Genomic DNA, 16,439 nt, shown 5'->3' on the forward strand with positions numbered 1-16,439 from the left:
ATGGATTTAAGGCAGGGCCCCAGAGAGAAAGGGCAGCCAACTACTCAACGTTGCCCTCCACGTGTGCACACAATAATAACAGTACAATGTTTTTAAAAGAAGATGTACATGGCCGCTGAATGCTGAGACCCCCACTGCAACTACAATGAGTGCCCATCGACAGCACTAACACAGTTATCACTTAAACAGAAAGTGTTTGTAGGAATAAGAAAAAAAGTGGATCACTGGTACTCTGTTCCTACTTAGGGCAAACAGCTCAGCTTTGGTGGAGAACAGTGTGGAGGTCACTGTAGAAACACTAAAGCAGAACTATTACATGGCCCTGTAACCTTCCTTTGGAGGTGTATCTAAAAGCAATAAAAGCAGGGTCCCTATCTGTGCATACCCTATTAGAACAGCCAGATTCACAACAACACTATTCTTAATAACCAAGAGATAGACGCCCCTCAAATGTCCACAGAGAGATGAACAGAAGAATAAAGGTGGTAAATATACATACTACGTGCCATTAATTAACTTGAAAAGGCATGTTACACACTTCAACAGGACAGACATGTGAGGACATGATAGCTTAAAACATCCACTAAAGACAGATTCTACATGATTCCATTTTATGAGGTACTTAGAGTTGTCAGATCTTGGAGACAAAAGGCACTGAGAAGGAGGGGAGATTAGGGTGTCATGTTTAATACAGATTCAGGTTTGTGAAATAAAACGTTTGAGAGAGGTAATATAGAGGGTTTGTTGTGCAACAATATGAAACTACTTAATAACACTAAGTTGTCCAATAAATTTGTTCAGATAGCCCAATGTTACCTCACCTTAAAAAAAAAAAAAAGTCATTTAAAGGATTTAACATATGAAATCAAAAGTGTAGGATAAAAACAAAAAATAAGGAAGAAGAAATATTTGAATAGATAATAGTTGGGGTCATTGAAAAATTAAAAAAATAAAATGCAGATTAAACAAACTCAAACTTTTTTGTTTTTGTTTTTGTTTTTTGAGACAGGGTTTCTCTGTGTAGCCCTGGCTGTCCTGGAATTCACTTTGCAGACCAGGCTGGCCTTGAACTCAGAGATCCACCTGCCTCTGCCTCCTGAGTGCCAGGATTAAAGGCGTGTGCCACCATCAACCTGCTAACAAACTCAAAACTTTTAACATTTAATGAAATTCATCATTTCAATCTGAGGTCCTTAGTTACACTAGGGCACATTTTAAGTGCTCAGAAGAACACGACCAGTGGTCACCACAGTGCACAGTATAGATCTATAGCATCTGTAGCATTTTAAAACTTTCTATGGCCTAGATTACAACATTTACATTTGACTTTTAAAAAATTGTTTTTATTCATTTCATGTGCATGTGTGTATATACCTGAGTGTGAATGTACATGTGCCATTTGTGCTCAGTACCTAGAGACACCAACTCTACAGGCAGGTGGCTCACAATCCAACACAGGCTAGGGAACCTAACCGCGTCCTCTGCAATGGCAACACGTGTTCTTTACTGTCCTGCCATCTCTCCAGCCCACATATCATTAAGATTATATCTACTGTCAGGTTATTTTCTATTTCCTATAATTTTCTTTTCCTACCTTTAATTCAGAACTTTGTTTATTTTCCCATTTTCATGCACATGGAGGACACATGGGATGTGTACATGTGTGTCTATGTCAATGTTTGCATGTGGGTGAACATACATGCGAAGGGCAAATTTGATGTCAAAAATCATCCACTAGCATTCTTCCACCTTATTCAATGAGGCAGGTCTCTCAATGAACTCCAGAGCTTGCCAATATGGCTGGTCCCATTGGTCCGTTTGCTCAAGGATCCTTCATCTCTGCCTGCTGAGACTGGAATGACAGGTAGGTTACCACACCCACCTGCATTTATGTGGTTCTAGAAGTCCTAACTCTAGACTTCATGCTCACAAAGCAAACTCTTTAAACTGCTGAGCCATCTTCCTTGTCCTATTTAGAATTCTTATGAACCCACTGTTTTCTCTGGTACTGGTTGAATAATACTATTCTTGTTTTGCTGTACAGATGTTGCAGATGTAACAATAGCAAACGTACTTCTCCTTCCTGTCCTTTTACTGCTACTTCGAGACCACTGGTGGCTTGGAGGATAAAGGTGCCTCTGCCAATGCTGGTGAACTGGATTCAAACTCATGTGGCAGAAGAGAAGAACTGACATCCTGACCTCCAGGGGCACCATGGTACACAGTACCTGTCTCTGTCTCTCTCTAAATATTTTTGAACCCAAAACATTTAATTTTCCATGTAATAAACCAATAATGCACTGCTATTGTTTATGATCAGTTCCATGATCTCATAAATGTAGCTCTTATAACAAATTTATTATAAAATGTAAAACTCTTAATAGAAGAGGCACTGTTTTAAATACTTAATCTTTACTGGCATTAAAGACTCTAAGAAAAGATTAAAATGATAGTTCTGGCTGTTGGCAATTCAGCCAAAGGTTTTCTAAACCAACATCTGAGTTATATGTAACTGTTCTATGCCATAAAATATCATATTCTTGAGGCTTAGAAGGATAATTTCTCAGTGAGAAATGTGCATGGGGATCTGAGGAGAATCACTGGAACCTGTGTAAAAGTCCAGCGGGGGTGGTACCTACTAGTGATCCCACCTGGGAGGGGACTCAGCTGAGCCTAGTCAGTGAGGCCCAGTGCCCACTGCACTACCTGCCTCAAAAGACAAAGTGGATAGCTCCTGAAGAATAACCCCGAGGCAGGCCTCTGGCATCCACACACACACACACCCACACACACGTAAAAACATGTACTGCAGCTACACATACACAATGTGTGCGTACCTTATATTCTCATGCCTTAACTGTTAGCATACAGGGTAACTATTTAATGAATTTGCTCCCTAGAGGGGGAAGTTTTCTTTTCTTTTCCTTTTTATTTTTTAACATTTTTATTTACGCATACAATGTTCTACCTGCATGTTGGAAGAGGACACCAGATCTCATCACAGATGGTTGTTGGGAATTGAACTCAGGACCTCTGAAAGAGCAACCAGTGCTCTTAACCTCTGAGCCATCTCTCCAGCCCTCGAGGGGAGTTTTAGATTCTCCCATTTTGCTGACTTTATATTGGGAAGCTATAGGACTTTAAAAGAACACAGAACTAAATTTGACCTATCCTTAAGAGGTACCCAATACTGGATAATTAAATAATATACCATTCTTATTTAGGTCTACCTTAGAGCCTCATCATCTTCAGGGTATGGGTTTTAATTTGAAAATAGACGAAGGATTATTATATGTTTCCTATTTTGTTTTTGTTGCTGTGGTCTTTATTTTTAATTACTTGTCCTCATTGTATGCATTATTTTTCTTTCATATTACTTTCTTTGTTAAGAAATAAAATTTCTGAGTATAGGTAGTGGTGGCGCATGCCTTTAATCCCAGCACTCAAGAGGCAGAGGCAGGCAGATCTCTGTGACTTCAAGGCCAGCATGGTCCACAGAGTGAATCCAGGACAGCCAGGGATACACAGAGAAACCCTGTCTTACGGAAAGAAAGGAAGAAAGAAAGAAAGAGAAATGCAATTTCTAAATCAATCTTCTATTCAATAGTTTATACTGAAAGAACAAACCAAAAAAAGATTTCCTCCATGTAGTGTCATCTGTGTGTGGACATTCCAAGTGTATACATACTTCATTTGCTCCCATGATGAACTATCTTTAGGAGTCACAAAACCCAATCTCAAATTCATTTCCCAAAAGGAAACATATACTACGACTGCTGAGCCACTGTCCAGCCCTACATTATACCTACTAAAAAAATGTTTCATGGCTCAGTTCTTATAAATCTAGTTTCAATGCAGATAGATGACAGTGATTAAATCTACCATTTTTTTATGAGAAGATACTGAATTCATATTTTTGCGGGTGTATTATTTATTAAGGCAATTAATCCCGGATTCAAAGAAGCAAGTAGTAAGCTAAAGCAGCCACTTCAAATGTCTGCCAAAGACAGTCTCAAAAAGAGAACTGCTGCATTCCTGTCCTAATCTCAAGAACCACTGAAAAGTCAATGTATTGAATAAAACTTAATTTAGTATTAAGCATTACTTACTTTTAAGAAACGGAATTAAGTTCTGTAAAGTAAAATCCTAAGAATGTTAAAACGTCAATGAAATAACAGTAACAGCACAGCTCTGCACAGCAGCCCCTCACTGTAGAAAGCGCTTCTGATGCTCACCCAAGCCTTCCTAACATCTCCAGCTCAGGAACCTGAGGTCCACAGGTCTCTATCTGCAGGGGTTGGTATTCATAAAGAGCTTCTTCAAGCTTCTGGATCGGTGCTAATGAAATCTGCTGACCCTATAAGAGAAATGAGGAAATACATTTAGTAATATTTTCATATTGCTATTTGTAGTAATTTTAAAGATGAAATAAATTTCTCATATTAAAAAGAACAGCCATTAGGGGCTGGCAAGATGGCTCACCAGAGAAGATCACTTGCTGCTCTTGTAGAGGACCCAAGTTCAGCTCCCAGAACCCATGTTGTGCAGCTCGTGTTATAACTCATGTTACACCCATGTTACAACTACCTGTAACCCCAGCTTCAGATGAACCAACCGCCTCTCCTGATCTCTGGAGGCATTGTACTCATGTGCGCATTCCCACACACTGACAGAGACACACACACAACACAAGTGCAACAAGAAAATATCTAAATACAAAATAGTTCCAGTGAAATTCCTACAATAGTAGTGTGATATACTCTAAATTATCAGGAAACGGTTCAGATTAAGGAAGTTTCACTATATGATGCACCAGTCATATGTTACAATAAAGCACACCTGGCTGAATATCATAGGGTACAGTTTAGATTTCAGTGACAGACAATCCAAAGGAGGCACTGACACTAGCTGGCGCTGAAACGGTATTCAGAAGCCACCAGGACTTAAGCGAATCTCTGCATCCACCAAGCAAGAAGGAAAGAGTCCTGGTGAAAGAAAGCTGCATCACTGAAGAGCTCACACGATGCCAGTAGTGGATGCTCCAAACGCACAGATGCTTAACCTTGGCTGGCAGCTTGACTGGATCTAAAATTCCACTAAGAAGAAAAGCTCTGAACACACTCATGAGGGGTTTCCTCTAGGGTTAGCTAGAGCGGAAAGACATACCCTAAATGCTGGTGGCACATAAGTAAGGAGATCTGAGGAGGGAGCTTTCGCTTTTTGCCTGTCTTCGCATCTCCCTAGGGAGTCCATCTAGCCCATTTCCAAGTCCACTCACCCATTTCCTGAGTTCACCCACCCAGTCCTCAAGTCTATCACCCATTCTAGAGCTCACCCACCCACTTCTCCACTCCAATCACCCTGTTTCAGAGTGTATCCACCCTGTAGTACTTGAGTCCACCTACCCAGTTCCTGAGTCTGTCACCTGGTGCTACTGCTCCCACTGCTGTTACCATCCTTCAACAGCAGAACCCAGCTTCTTCTGACTTTCAATGTGGACAAAAGACCAGTGGCTGCCGAGGAACACTCCATACCTTCGGCACCAGATTGGGACTGTCGGGCACACACCCTGGTCGACTAACCACCCATGGATTTTCAGCTTCTCCAGTATGAAGACAGCCATTGTGGTACTATTTAGACTTCATTATGTACGCCAGTCTAATAAATAGCCTTTTCATGTGCATTACTATAGGTTCTGTTTCCCTAAAGACCTCTAATACAGCTACAGCTGTTTTAAAGAAAAAGGGTAGAAAGGGAAAGAGAGAAGGAGGGAGGGAGAAGGTAACAGCAAAGGGATTAGTGGAGGAACCCTCTTCTCTCACCTCTCAACCAGAGGATAGACAAGAGGCCATTATGGAAAGGTCCCTCCTGAGGAGGCATCTTGGTGACCCCAGATTCTCAGTGAATTATACTCTCCAGAAATTCCAAATATCATGAGACCAAATACTGAAATCTGGCTGGCAGGATTACCGTACATCTTGCACAGAGCCACGCACTGGCCGACCTGGTAGAGCCCTGGCCAGAGACAATCTACAAAGGAACGCAGACTTGGGCTCTCAGCAATGCTCAGTACTGTGAAGGTCTGCCCAGAAGTGGGGTCAATATTCACAACCAAACCCATGAAGGTGACACAGAACTGTATCCAGTATCTATGACCCAAACCACAGAGTTCTGCTCACTAACATAACAGGTATGTACAGACCTGATCATTTATAGGACCACCCAAGGTGTAACAAATATCTGGGCATCAGGAACAAGAGCTGAGGCTATACCCAGTCAACAAACAAGACACCCCATCCAGCTCCCGCTCTCCCTGTTGTATTTATACCTTTATTTAATGCCCAATGTCAGGTTAGCAGGCCAGCTCTGCCCTGTCCTGTTCTCATCCCCTCCCCTCCCCCTTTCTTCTTTCCTTCCTCCCTTCCTCTCCCTGTCCCCTTTCTCCCTATCCTTTCCTTTTGATAGGCTTTCCCAAAGAACATACACCAGCCTTAACTGCAGGCTCACCATGTCTCTGCCTCCTGAGAGATGAGACTGTTAAAAGTTACTGGAATCCAATTCTTTTCCTCTATTTCATTAAACCTTTAGGAAAACCTCCCTCACTGCCCATCCCTGTCACTACAGTTCCCTCTTTCACCCACTTTTCCCTCCTTGGTGTTTTAGCTAGTCAAAGCTAATTACTATTGTTAACTTGACTCCCTCTTTATGCAATACTAATTACCACTGTTAACTTGACCTATACTAGAATGACCCAGAGAAAAGCCTCTGGGCAAGTCTGTGAAGGACTCTAGACTAGGTTCACTGGGGTGTGAAGAGCCCTCTAAGAGTAGGCAACATCTCTCTATAGACTACAGTCAAATCTGAATAAGGAGAAAGCAGACTCAGCCCCAGTGTTCACTGCTCTCTGCTTCTAACTACAGAACCAACGTGACCAGCCGCCTCAAGCTCCCGTTGCCGACTCCTCTGCCATCAGCCTCAAACCCCCGGAGCCAAAATAAATCTATCCTTCCTACAATTGCTTTTGCCAGGTTTTTGTCACACCAAGACAAGTAAGTAATACAAACTTTTTCTCAGAGAGATCAACCTGCCTCTGCTTCCACAGTGCTAGGATTATTAAAGGTGTGTGCATGCCTGAAAATATATATATATAAAAAACGAAACATTACAAATACCAAAACCAAATAAAGACAAAACATTTTTATAGATCAATCTCCCGGTGAATCTCCTTTGTCTCCTGGTGAGGGCATACATGCAAAATTATGATCAATTAAGTGCCTGCAAACCCAGTTAAAAACACTTCAAGTTGGTTTCATCCCATAGACACAGGGATGGTTCAGCATATACAAATAAATAACAACACAGAGTCGGCTCCAGAATAGAAATTACAGTATTATCTCAATAGACACAGGCAAGTATTTTGACAGAATCCAGCATTCCTTCATGATAAAAGTCCTAAAGAAATAAAAAAAAAAAAAAAAAAAAAACCACATACGGAATACATCTCAACATAACAAAGGCTGTATATAACAAACCTATAGCCAACATTATTTTAAAAGTGGAAAAAAATGAACCAGACACTGTGGCACACGCATGTAATGCCAACACTCAGGGAGTCAGAGGCAGATGGATCTCTGTGAGTTTAAGGCCAGCCTGGTCTACAAAGCCAGTCCTCAAAAAAACAAAACAAAACAAAAAAAAAAAAAAAAAAAACAAAACCAAAAAACAAAAAAAAAAGGAAAAAGTGAAGACATTTCTGTTAAAATCAGGAACAAGACAAGGATGTACACTTTTTCCACAATTACTCAGTATCATGCCTGGAAACCTGGCTAGAGCAGCTAAACAAGGAAATAAAAGATACAAAAATAGGAAAGAAATAAGATAAAGTATCCATGTTTGCAGATATAACTTTATACATAAAAGATCCTGAAGATTCTACCAGAAAGCCTATAAGCATGTTAAAGTGGCAGGATATAAAATTAACATATAAAAATCAGTAGCCTTTCTATATACTAATAACATGTCGAGAAGAAAATCAGAAAAATAACTTCACAGTTATTTCAAAAAATAGATCTAAAAACAAAATGAAGACTTCTACAATGAAAACTATACAACACTGAAGAAGGAAATTGAAGACTGTAGAGAATTAAAAGACCTACCATGATCATGGATTGGGGGCATCAATATTGTCAAAATGGCTATCTTACCAAAAGCAACCTAACATATTCAATTTAATTTCCAGCAAAATTGCGTTTTCTTTTTTATCATTTGTTTTTCTCACTCTCTCTTTCTGGTTTTTTAAGACAGAGTTTCTTTGTATAGTTCTGGCTATCCTGGAACTTACTCTGTAGACCAGGCTGGGATTGAACTCTGAGATCCAAGTGCTGGGATTAAATGTGAAAACCCCATAAAAAATTCAATGTCATTCTTTTTAAGCTTCATATTGTTTAAGATTTATTTGTATCTACTAATTATGTGCTATGTTTGTGTCTGTGAGCACAAATGCCCATGGAGTTCAGAGGAGCGTATCAGATCCCCTGGAGCTGGAGTTACAGGTGATTGTGAACAGCAGCCTGGGATGCTGGGACCCAAACTCTGGTCCTCTGGAAGAGCAGTAAATTCTCCTTACCACTGAACCAACTATCTAGTCTCCCAATGCCCAGACAATGAAAATAAGCAGAATGTAGTATAGTCACCATATAATATGCAGAAGAATACTGAGGAAGATTAAGGAATGAAGTTTTGATAAGTACTACAACATGGATGAACTGCAGGACAGTATATTATAATACTTTTATGTATATAAAATGTCTAGATAGTGACAAAATACACATTAGTAATTGACACAGGGTAGGAGCACTGGATATGCTGTGACCCCAAATGAGTTTAAGTTACCTTCTTAAAGTAATGAAAATACCCTCAATTTGACTTGCATAAGTTGGTGTGACATTCTGTAAACTAAAAATCATTAAATCATAAAATTTAAATGATCTTAAATTTAAATAAGTTACAGCACAAGAAAACTGTATTTTTTTTAAGAGTTTAAGGCAGTCAAATCAATTTAGTTTTTCTACTTTAAAATCCAGGTAGGAGTGTTTAGAAAAGACAGCCAGGAAAATAAAATAAAACCAAGAGAAACTATGCTATCTTCAGATTCAAAGTAATGAACAAAACCAAGAATAAATGAGATTAAAAGAGGAGATGATGTATTAAGAGTGGGGTTGATACCCAAGTCTTAAAAATACCAATGGGACTTGGAGAGGTGGTTCCAAGGCTAAGAATGCCAAAAGCCCGAGCTCAGTTATCATGACCCATACCAAGCAGCTGACAACAGCCTGTAACTCTAGCTCAATGTGATCCACTGTCCTCTTCTGGCCTCTGTGGAAACCCTCAATCAAACACATACATGCCTAAATACACATACACATATATATGTACATACATATACACACACAATAAAATATAATTTTTTAAAAAAAGTAATGCTATCCCTCACTTTCTCTTCTATAAAGTTCAGTGTGTTTGGTTTTATCCTGAGGCCTTTGATGCCTTTGAGTTTTTTCCAGGGTAATAAATACGGATCTATTTGCATTCTTCTACATGCAGACATCCAGTTAGACCAGCACAATTTCTTGAATATGCTTTCCTTTTTCCATTGTATGGTTTGTCTTTTGTTTTGTTTCGGTCAAAAATCAGGTGTCCATAGGTGTGTGAATTTATGTCTGGGTCTTCGATTCAATTTCACTGATCAACATGTCAGCTTTAATGCCAGTACCATGCAGTTTTAATTACTATAACTCCATAGTAGAGCTTGAAATTAAGGATTGGTTACCTCCAGAAGTTCTTTTATTGTACAGGATTATTTTAGCTATCCTGGGTTTTTGTTTTTCCACTCAAGTTGAGAATTATTCTTTCAAGGTCTATAAAGAATTGTGTTGTGATTTTGATGGGGATTGCATTGAATCTGTAGATTGCTTTTTGGTAAGATGGCCATTTTTACTATGTTAACCCTACTGATCAATGAGCATGGGAGATCTTTCCATCTTCTGATATCTTCTCCAATTTCTTTCTTCAAAGACTTGAAGTTCTTGTCATACAGGTCTTTTACTTGCTTGGTTAAAATTACCCCAAGAAATTTTATATTTGTGGCTATTGTGAAACATGCTGTTTCTCTAATTTCCTTCTCAACTTGTTTATTGTTTGCAAGCAGGAGGGCTACTGATTTTTTTAAATTTTATCTTGTACCCAGCCACTTTGCTGAAAGTGTTTATCAACTGTAGGAATTCCCTGGTAGAATTTTTAGGGTCACTTCTTGTGGCACCAGCCAACCAATGACTGGTCCAGCTTGAGACCCATGCCATGAAAGGAAGCCCACCCCTAACACTGCCTGAAGGATCAGGGACCAGAAGCTGAATAGCCCAGAGACCTAGGATGAAACCAAACACGATTGGTTAAAAAAAAAAAAAAAAAAAAAAAAAACAACACAGAAACAAATCAACAACAACAAAAAAACATCAACAAAATGATTCTTAATGTATTATACTATACTATACATATATAGAAAAGCCTGACATAGTCATTATCAGAGAGGCTTCATTCAGCAAGTGATGGAAACAGATACAGAGACCCACAGACAAACATTAGGAGGAGCTCAAGAAAACCTCAGAAGAGGGAGAGGAAGGATTAAAGGAGCCAGAGGAGTCAGGGACACCACAAGAAAACCACACAGAATCAACTAACCTGCGCTCATTGTGGCTCACAGAGACTAAACTGATAATCGGGGAGCATGCATGTGTTAAACCGAGGCCCTCTGCATATATGTTTTGGTTGTGTAGTTTGGTTTTCTTGTGGGAATACTAAGAATTGGAGTAAGGGCTGTCTCTGACTCTTTTGCCTGCTTTTGGGACCCTTTTCCTCCCACTGGGTCGCCTCATTCAGCTTAAATAGAAGAGGAGGTGCCTAGTCTTATTGAAACTTGATATTACCATGTTTGACTGATATCCAGGGGAGCTTGGAAAGCCTACCTTTTTCTAAAGGGAAGCAGAGGAAGAGTGGACTGGGAGTTTGAAAATTAAGGAGCTAAACAGATGGCTCAAGATTAAAAGCATACTATTCTTACAGAGGGCTGGGGTTTGGTTCCCAGCACCCACACTGGAAGGTTCACAACTGCCTAGTAACTTCTCTGACCTCTGAGGGCACCTGCAAAATCTACATACATATGGATGTATGTAGTCAGACATAATTTTAAAATTAATAAAATCACAAAAATGTTTTTAAAAAACATTGAGTAATTCAAGTACATTTTTTTGGCTTTCAAAAAGAAGCACAAAACTGAGACCCTTTCCATTTTTGTTACTGTTGCCATATCATAAAAAAATAAGGCTTTTCAGAAAAAAAATTCAGTGAGAAGAGCCACCGAAAACCATACAACCTTGAGGGGGTGTTTAATCACTCCCGTTGGAAGAGATGGGTAGATGGCTACAAACCATACACTCAACAATATAATTTCTTCCTATTTGCCTGCATACACCATCCAGTTCTCCAGCTTAAAAGCCAAGTATGCAAGCGTTAGGCCCAGAGTTTGGATCCCCAGTGCCCATACGAATGCAAGATGAGTCAGGTGGCCCACATGTATTCCCAGCATGTACAGAACGAAGGCAGGAAATGCCTGGAGGAAGCTGGCTTTGCAGACTAGTCACAACAGTGAACCCTGGTCAACTGAGAGCCTTGACTAACACGTGGGATAAATTAATCAAGGAAGGTGCTTGACAGCAACTGAAGACCTTTCAACACACTTGCATACATGGACACACGGCCACATAAAACCATTCATGGACATGACATACACACATATCATGTATGTGTGTAGGTATATATACAATTCAGCTTCTGCCTTGCAGAGTTTTTATTTCAGTAAATCATAGTATAAGGAACTTGTCTATACTTGTATTTTTTTAGGGTTATTTAAATAACTCCAGAAAGAACAAGAGCAATGGAGGGTTCCAAAAGCTTGCTTCTCTTACAATGGTAAATTTATCAAACTCTGCACAGAATGCAGCTCTGTTACTGAAATTGGGATCCAAAACATTTCGCTCTCTGGGCAATGAGTCTCCTCAATTTTGAGGCTACTTCCAGAGACAGGATCTACAGAAAGCCTTTGGGAAAAATCAAATAAGATTTTCTGTACTGTTTCTATTCTGGTAAGTGTCCTAATAAATTAAACATCTGAGCATGTATATATGCATATATGAGTTGGTATAAATTTTTTAATGTTTTAAGAGGCAAGCAAACCAAAAGAATATGCCTGGCACTGTCTATAAGCTGCTTGTTTAGTATCACATTTCTGTGGTAGTTCAGGTATTTTCAATTTATTTTAGGAACAAGCAAAGTAATTTCTGTACTTTGCTGTTCCGGTCACTCTAGGCTGATGTCAGCCTGTCATCACTGTAACAGCTGCACGGTAATAACTTCCTGCTAAAACATCCTATCATGGTCAGAACAATTCATCTCCATCCCTCCCTTACAGGCATACAGAAATTACTTTTTCTCGTTGTTTTTCAAAATTTATAGTAACTGTCAAAGGACAAATGAAGGGCAGGCATCAAGGAACTATAGACCTATGCCTCTAAAGTTGAATGAGTTGAGGTAAACTCTAAGTCTCACTTTTGTTATCTACTATGGGGTTGGGAGAGACTGGCACACCAAGGTAGTCTGTTAGGAATTAATGATCAGGAAGCAGAGACAAGCCTCTGCCTGTTCATATATCATAAAAATATATAGTTTAATATCCAATTTAATATGTTTGGTTAGAAAGAAAGAAAGAAAGAAAGAAAGAAAGAAAGAAAGAAAGAAAGAAAGAAAGAAAGAAAGAAGTCACCCAAAGGGAAAAAAAAAAAACAAACAAGCACTCATTTCTGTACTTCTCCACTAAAATCATCAAATAAGACAAAAGTTTTAGAATGGGTAGACTATAACTTCAAAAATGTTAGTTACTTATTAACTATTCTAATGATGACTTATTCCTAGAATCAGCCTTTATGACCTTTATCTTTTAAAGCGTATTAGCCGCCAACCCAAAATGTTTCCTTCTAAAAACATTTTAGCAAAGTAAGGCGCTCTCATCCTGTATGCCCTAAGGCAGTTCATCAGCAAATGATCATATTTTGAAAATATGTCTCAAACCATCAAAAATTCCTAACATCTAGCTGAACTTAATATTCTTGTTCATTGTTAGCAATCAAATGGTCCTAAAAAGTTATAGTATATTCTTTATTGGCCAAGACAAGTCTGTAAAACTGTTTCTAGCAAATTGGCTCTGAATCCTCACAATCTGTTAATTATAAAAGAATAATTTTGTCAATCAAATCCCATCTGCAACATCCACTCTCAAAACTCAACACTTAGTGGTCAAATACTCTAATAATATCAACTCAACTTTTAGACATTTATTGGAATATACCAATATAAACTACTGCAAAAAAAAAAGTTTCAAAAATAAAAAGTAGCTTATGTAGAATTGAAAGGTTAGATGGCACCTGCCTGTAATCTGAGTGTTCGGGAAGTGGGGTAGGAGGAGGAGAGTGAGATTGCTCTCTATGGAGTTCAGGGCTACCAAGACCTTGGCTCAAAGGGGAAAAAGAAGGACGGACAGAGAAAGCAAAGGACAGGACCCACGAAATTGATTTACTCTCCTTTTGTTGTTTTAGGTTTATTTTTCCTTGGGCACTGACAAACAACAAAGCATTGAGAGAGCTGTTTTTAATTCTTTCTCTGATGCTTGTCTTACTGCAGGACTATAATTTGTTGCCAGGAGGACATAGCGTCCAGCAAATCATGTCTGTTTCTATAAAAAGACCAGAAAAGAAAAACATCAAGGGAGACTAGCTGGTGAGACAAAAACCTGTTTCCTTAAAAAGACTGTGTTAAATGTTAAACAACAACAACAACAAAGCCCCCAAAACAAAAACAAAACAAACAAACCAACAACAGAAAACTCACAGTATCTGCTAGAAATTTCAAAATCAGCTTTTTGGGCATACAACATTTTAGAAGATTTGCTTCTAGTTCCTGTAAGAGTGATTTTCAAGGAAGAATTGTTATCTTGGCACCAAAAGTGAACTAGTAGGTAACCAATGATAATGACAACTTGTACATATATCTACATTTCTGATTGTAATAAATACAAAATTGATTTATGCAGTTATCTAAATGTGTCACTATTCTACAAACAAAACAAAAACAAATTTTAGTGAAAACAAAATAAAAAGCTATAGAGATTGAGTCATACATGTTCTATGCCTGGTACTATGCTTGGTACATATTAGGAATGTTTATTTCAAGAATGAACAGGTGTTCTTATAATGGCCCCTTCAATACTCTACCTCATCCTCCCAAATAATGCATGACAAATCTCTTGGTTCTATTTAAGGTCTTTGAACTACAGAATGAATAACTACTGTACAACTTCTTTTGTTGGGTATTATATCACAACAACAAGACAAATGACTAATAGCCCTACGCAAGCTTGGGGATTTTTTTCTTTTTATAGGTTTTTTGTTTGGTTGGTTGGCTGGTTGGTTGGTTTTGGTTTTTCTAGATTGGGTTTCTCTATGTAGTTGTGGCTGTCCTAGAACTTGCTTTGTAGACCAGGTTAGCCTTGAACTCACAGGTAGCCACTAGCCTTTGCCTCTCAAGTGCTGGATTAAAGGTGTGCATCACCACTGCCTGGCAAGATTTTTTTATTTTATTTTTTTAATGAGCATTGTGTGCATGTCTAGTGGCCAGGGAGTCCAGGAAAGGGTGTTGGATCTTATTGAACTGCAGTATACAGATAAATCTTTTTTTGAGGGGGAAGAAGGAGGAGCAGAGTTTCTTGGTGTAACCCTGGCAGTCATAGAAATCACTCTGCAGACCAGGCTGGCCTCAAACTCAAGAGATCTGCCTGTCTCTGTCTCCTGAGTGCAGGAATTAAAGGCATTTGTTACAAGCCACCATGTAGGTGATGAGAACTGAAGCCAGGTCCTCTGCAAGAAAAGCTAGTGCTCTTAACTGCTAAGGCATCTCTCCAGACCCCCTACCCAGGTTTTAACCCCTTCACTGCCAGAGGCACTAAGCACTTACCTATTACAGGAATATTTTAATTCATTTATTAAATATTTAGCAAACGGCAGGCACTGTGCAGCTATAACTTAGCGTGCATCACTAGAACTAACATTACTTTCAAGTATTTATCAATAGGCACAAATTAATATGCAACAATATGGATTTATTGACATTAACTATAAAGTATAAGGTGCTTATTTATGTATTAATATATAAGTTCTTTTTAAATGAAAGCTACATTAGTTTTCTAAAATGTCATTTGTAGGAAATATTTACAATCCATTTCTGAAAAAACATTTACATTTAGGCAAACTACATCTGTACTGAGACAGAAACGCTAAGATATATATATATATATATATATATATATATATATATCTTACATGTTCAGTTTTCTTCGTACAATAAGCGAAAACAATCTCGTTTTCAAATAATACATAAATTGATGGCTTTCTTGTTGACCACTACAAATTGTATACACATTCAAATGTGGTCAGAAAGACTGGTTCAACTAAAAAGGATAACTGTTAGCAATGCTTGAGATAAAGCACCATCTAGGTAGCTAAGCTGGTCAGCTGCATTCACAGCCCTCACAGAGCTCCGCATGTACTCTCTGATTACAGAAGCAACACAAAAGAGTCACGGTGCTTCTGGGTTTTCATCTGAAAGCAGATGTATCACTCAGCTTGCATGCTGGTCCCACAAACATGGAAGCATCTAGACTGTCACACAGTTGGCTTTAGGTTTTGTTTGTTTGTTTGTTTGTTTGTTTGTTTGTTTGTTTGTTTTAAATCAAGGAGGATAAAACCTAGTTTTATGCTATAGTCTTCATTTTATTAAAAAAAAAAAAGAAGTGAAGAGAGGTATACTTAGTAAAAAAGTAACCTAAAGAGCATGAAAAAACCCTAACTTTCAAGTGCTTCTAAATGTTAAAGCTTGGTATTTTAACGCTGGTTCAGTACTGACATGTGACCAGTTGCTAGGACAGGTGCTGTCGCCAATCAGCTGCCTTTGCTGAAACACATTCTACAGATTACCATTTAATCTCCTACCGACAGCAACGGCTGCCAGTTGCTTTGTTATAATCACCACTGAAAATAAACACAGTCATCAAAACAAGAAAAAGTAATCAGATATAACTTTAGGCAAAACACAGCTCACCTAACTTCTGCATCTACTTATTTCCCTCTACAGTTTTCTGGAATTCCTTATATTAAACCCACATCTTCCTTGCCTGGCTCTCACCATCTCTCCATGGGCTGTTTGAACATTGCCTCTTCTAAAAACTGGGATGATAGATAGATAGATAGATAGATAGATAGATAGATAGATAGATAGAT

The 16,439-nt window shown here is 38.6% G+C and overlaps 1 protein-coding gene across 2 annotated transcripts in view; it reads right to left on the reverse strand.

Annotated features, from left to right (window-relative positions):
- Mnat1 (MNAT1 component of CDK activating kinase) overlaps positions 1–16,439 on the reverse strand; it is a 155,181-nt gene that overhangs the window by 50,227 nt on the left and 88,515 nt on the right. The window contains exon 7 of one of the 2 annotated variants that reach the window (XM_055595532.1): positions 4,236–4,357. The exons of the other annotated variant lie outside the window; for it this stretch is intronic. Within the exon in view, the coding sequence (XP_055451507.1) occupies positions 4,236–4,357 (122 nt within the window). The remainder of the gene's footprint in view (positions 1–4,235; positions 4,358–16,439) is intronic. 2 annotated transcript variants of the gene reach the window in all.

The sequence above is a fragment of the Psammomys obesus genome, unplaced genomic scaffold, assembly GCF_907164565.1.
Source record: "Psammomys obesus unplaced genomic scaffold, mPsaObe1.curated_primary_1811, whole genome shotgun sequence".
Taxonomy (NCBI): domain Eukaryota; kingdom Metazoa; phylum Chordata; class Mammalia; order Rodentia; family Muridae; genus Psammomys; species Psammomys obesus.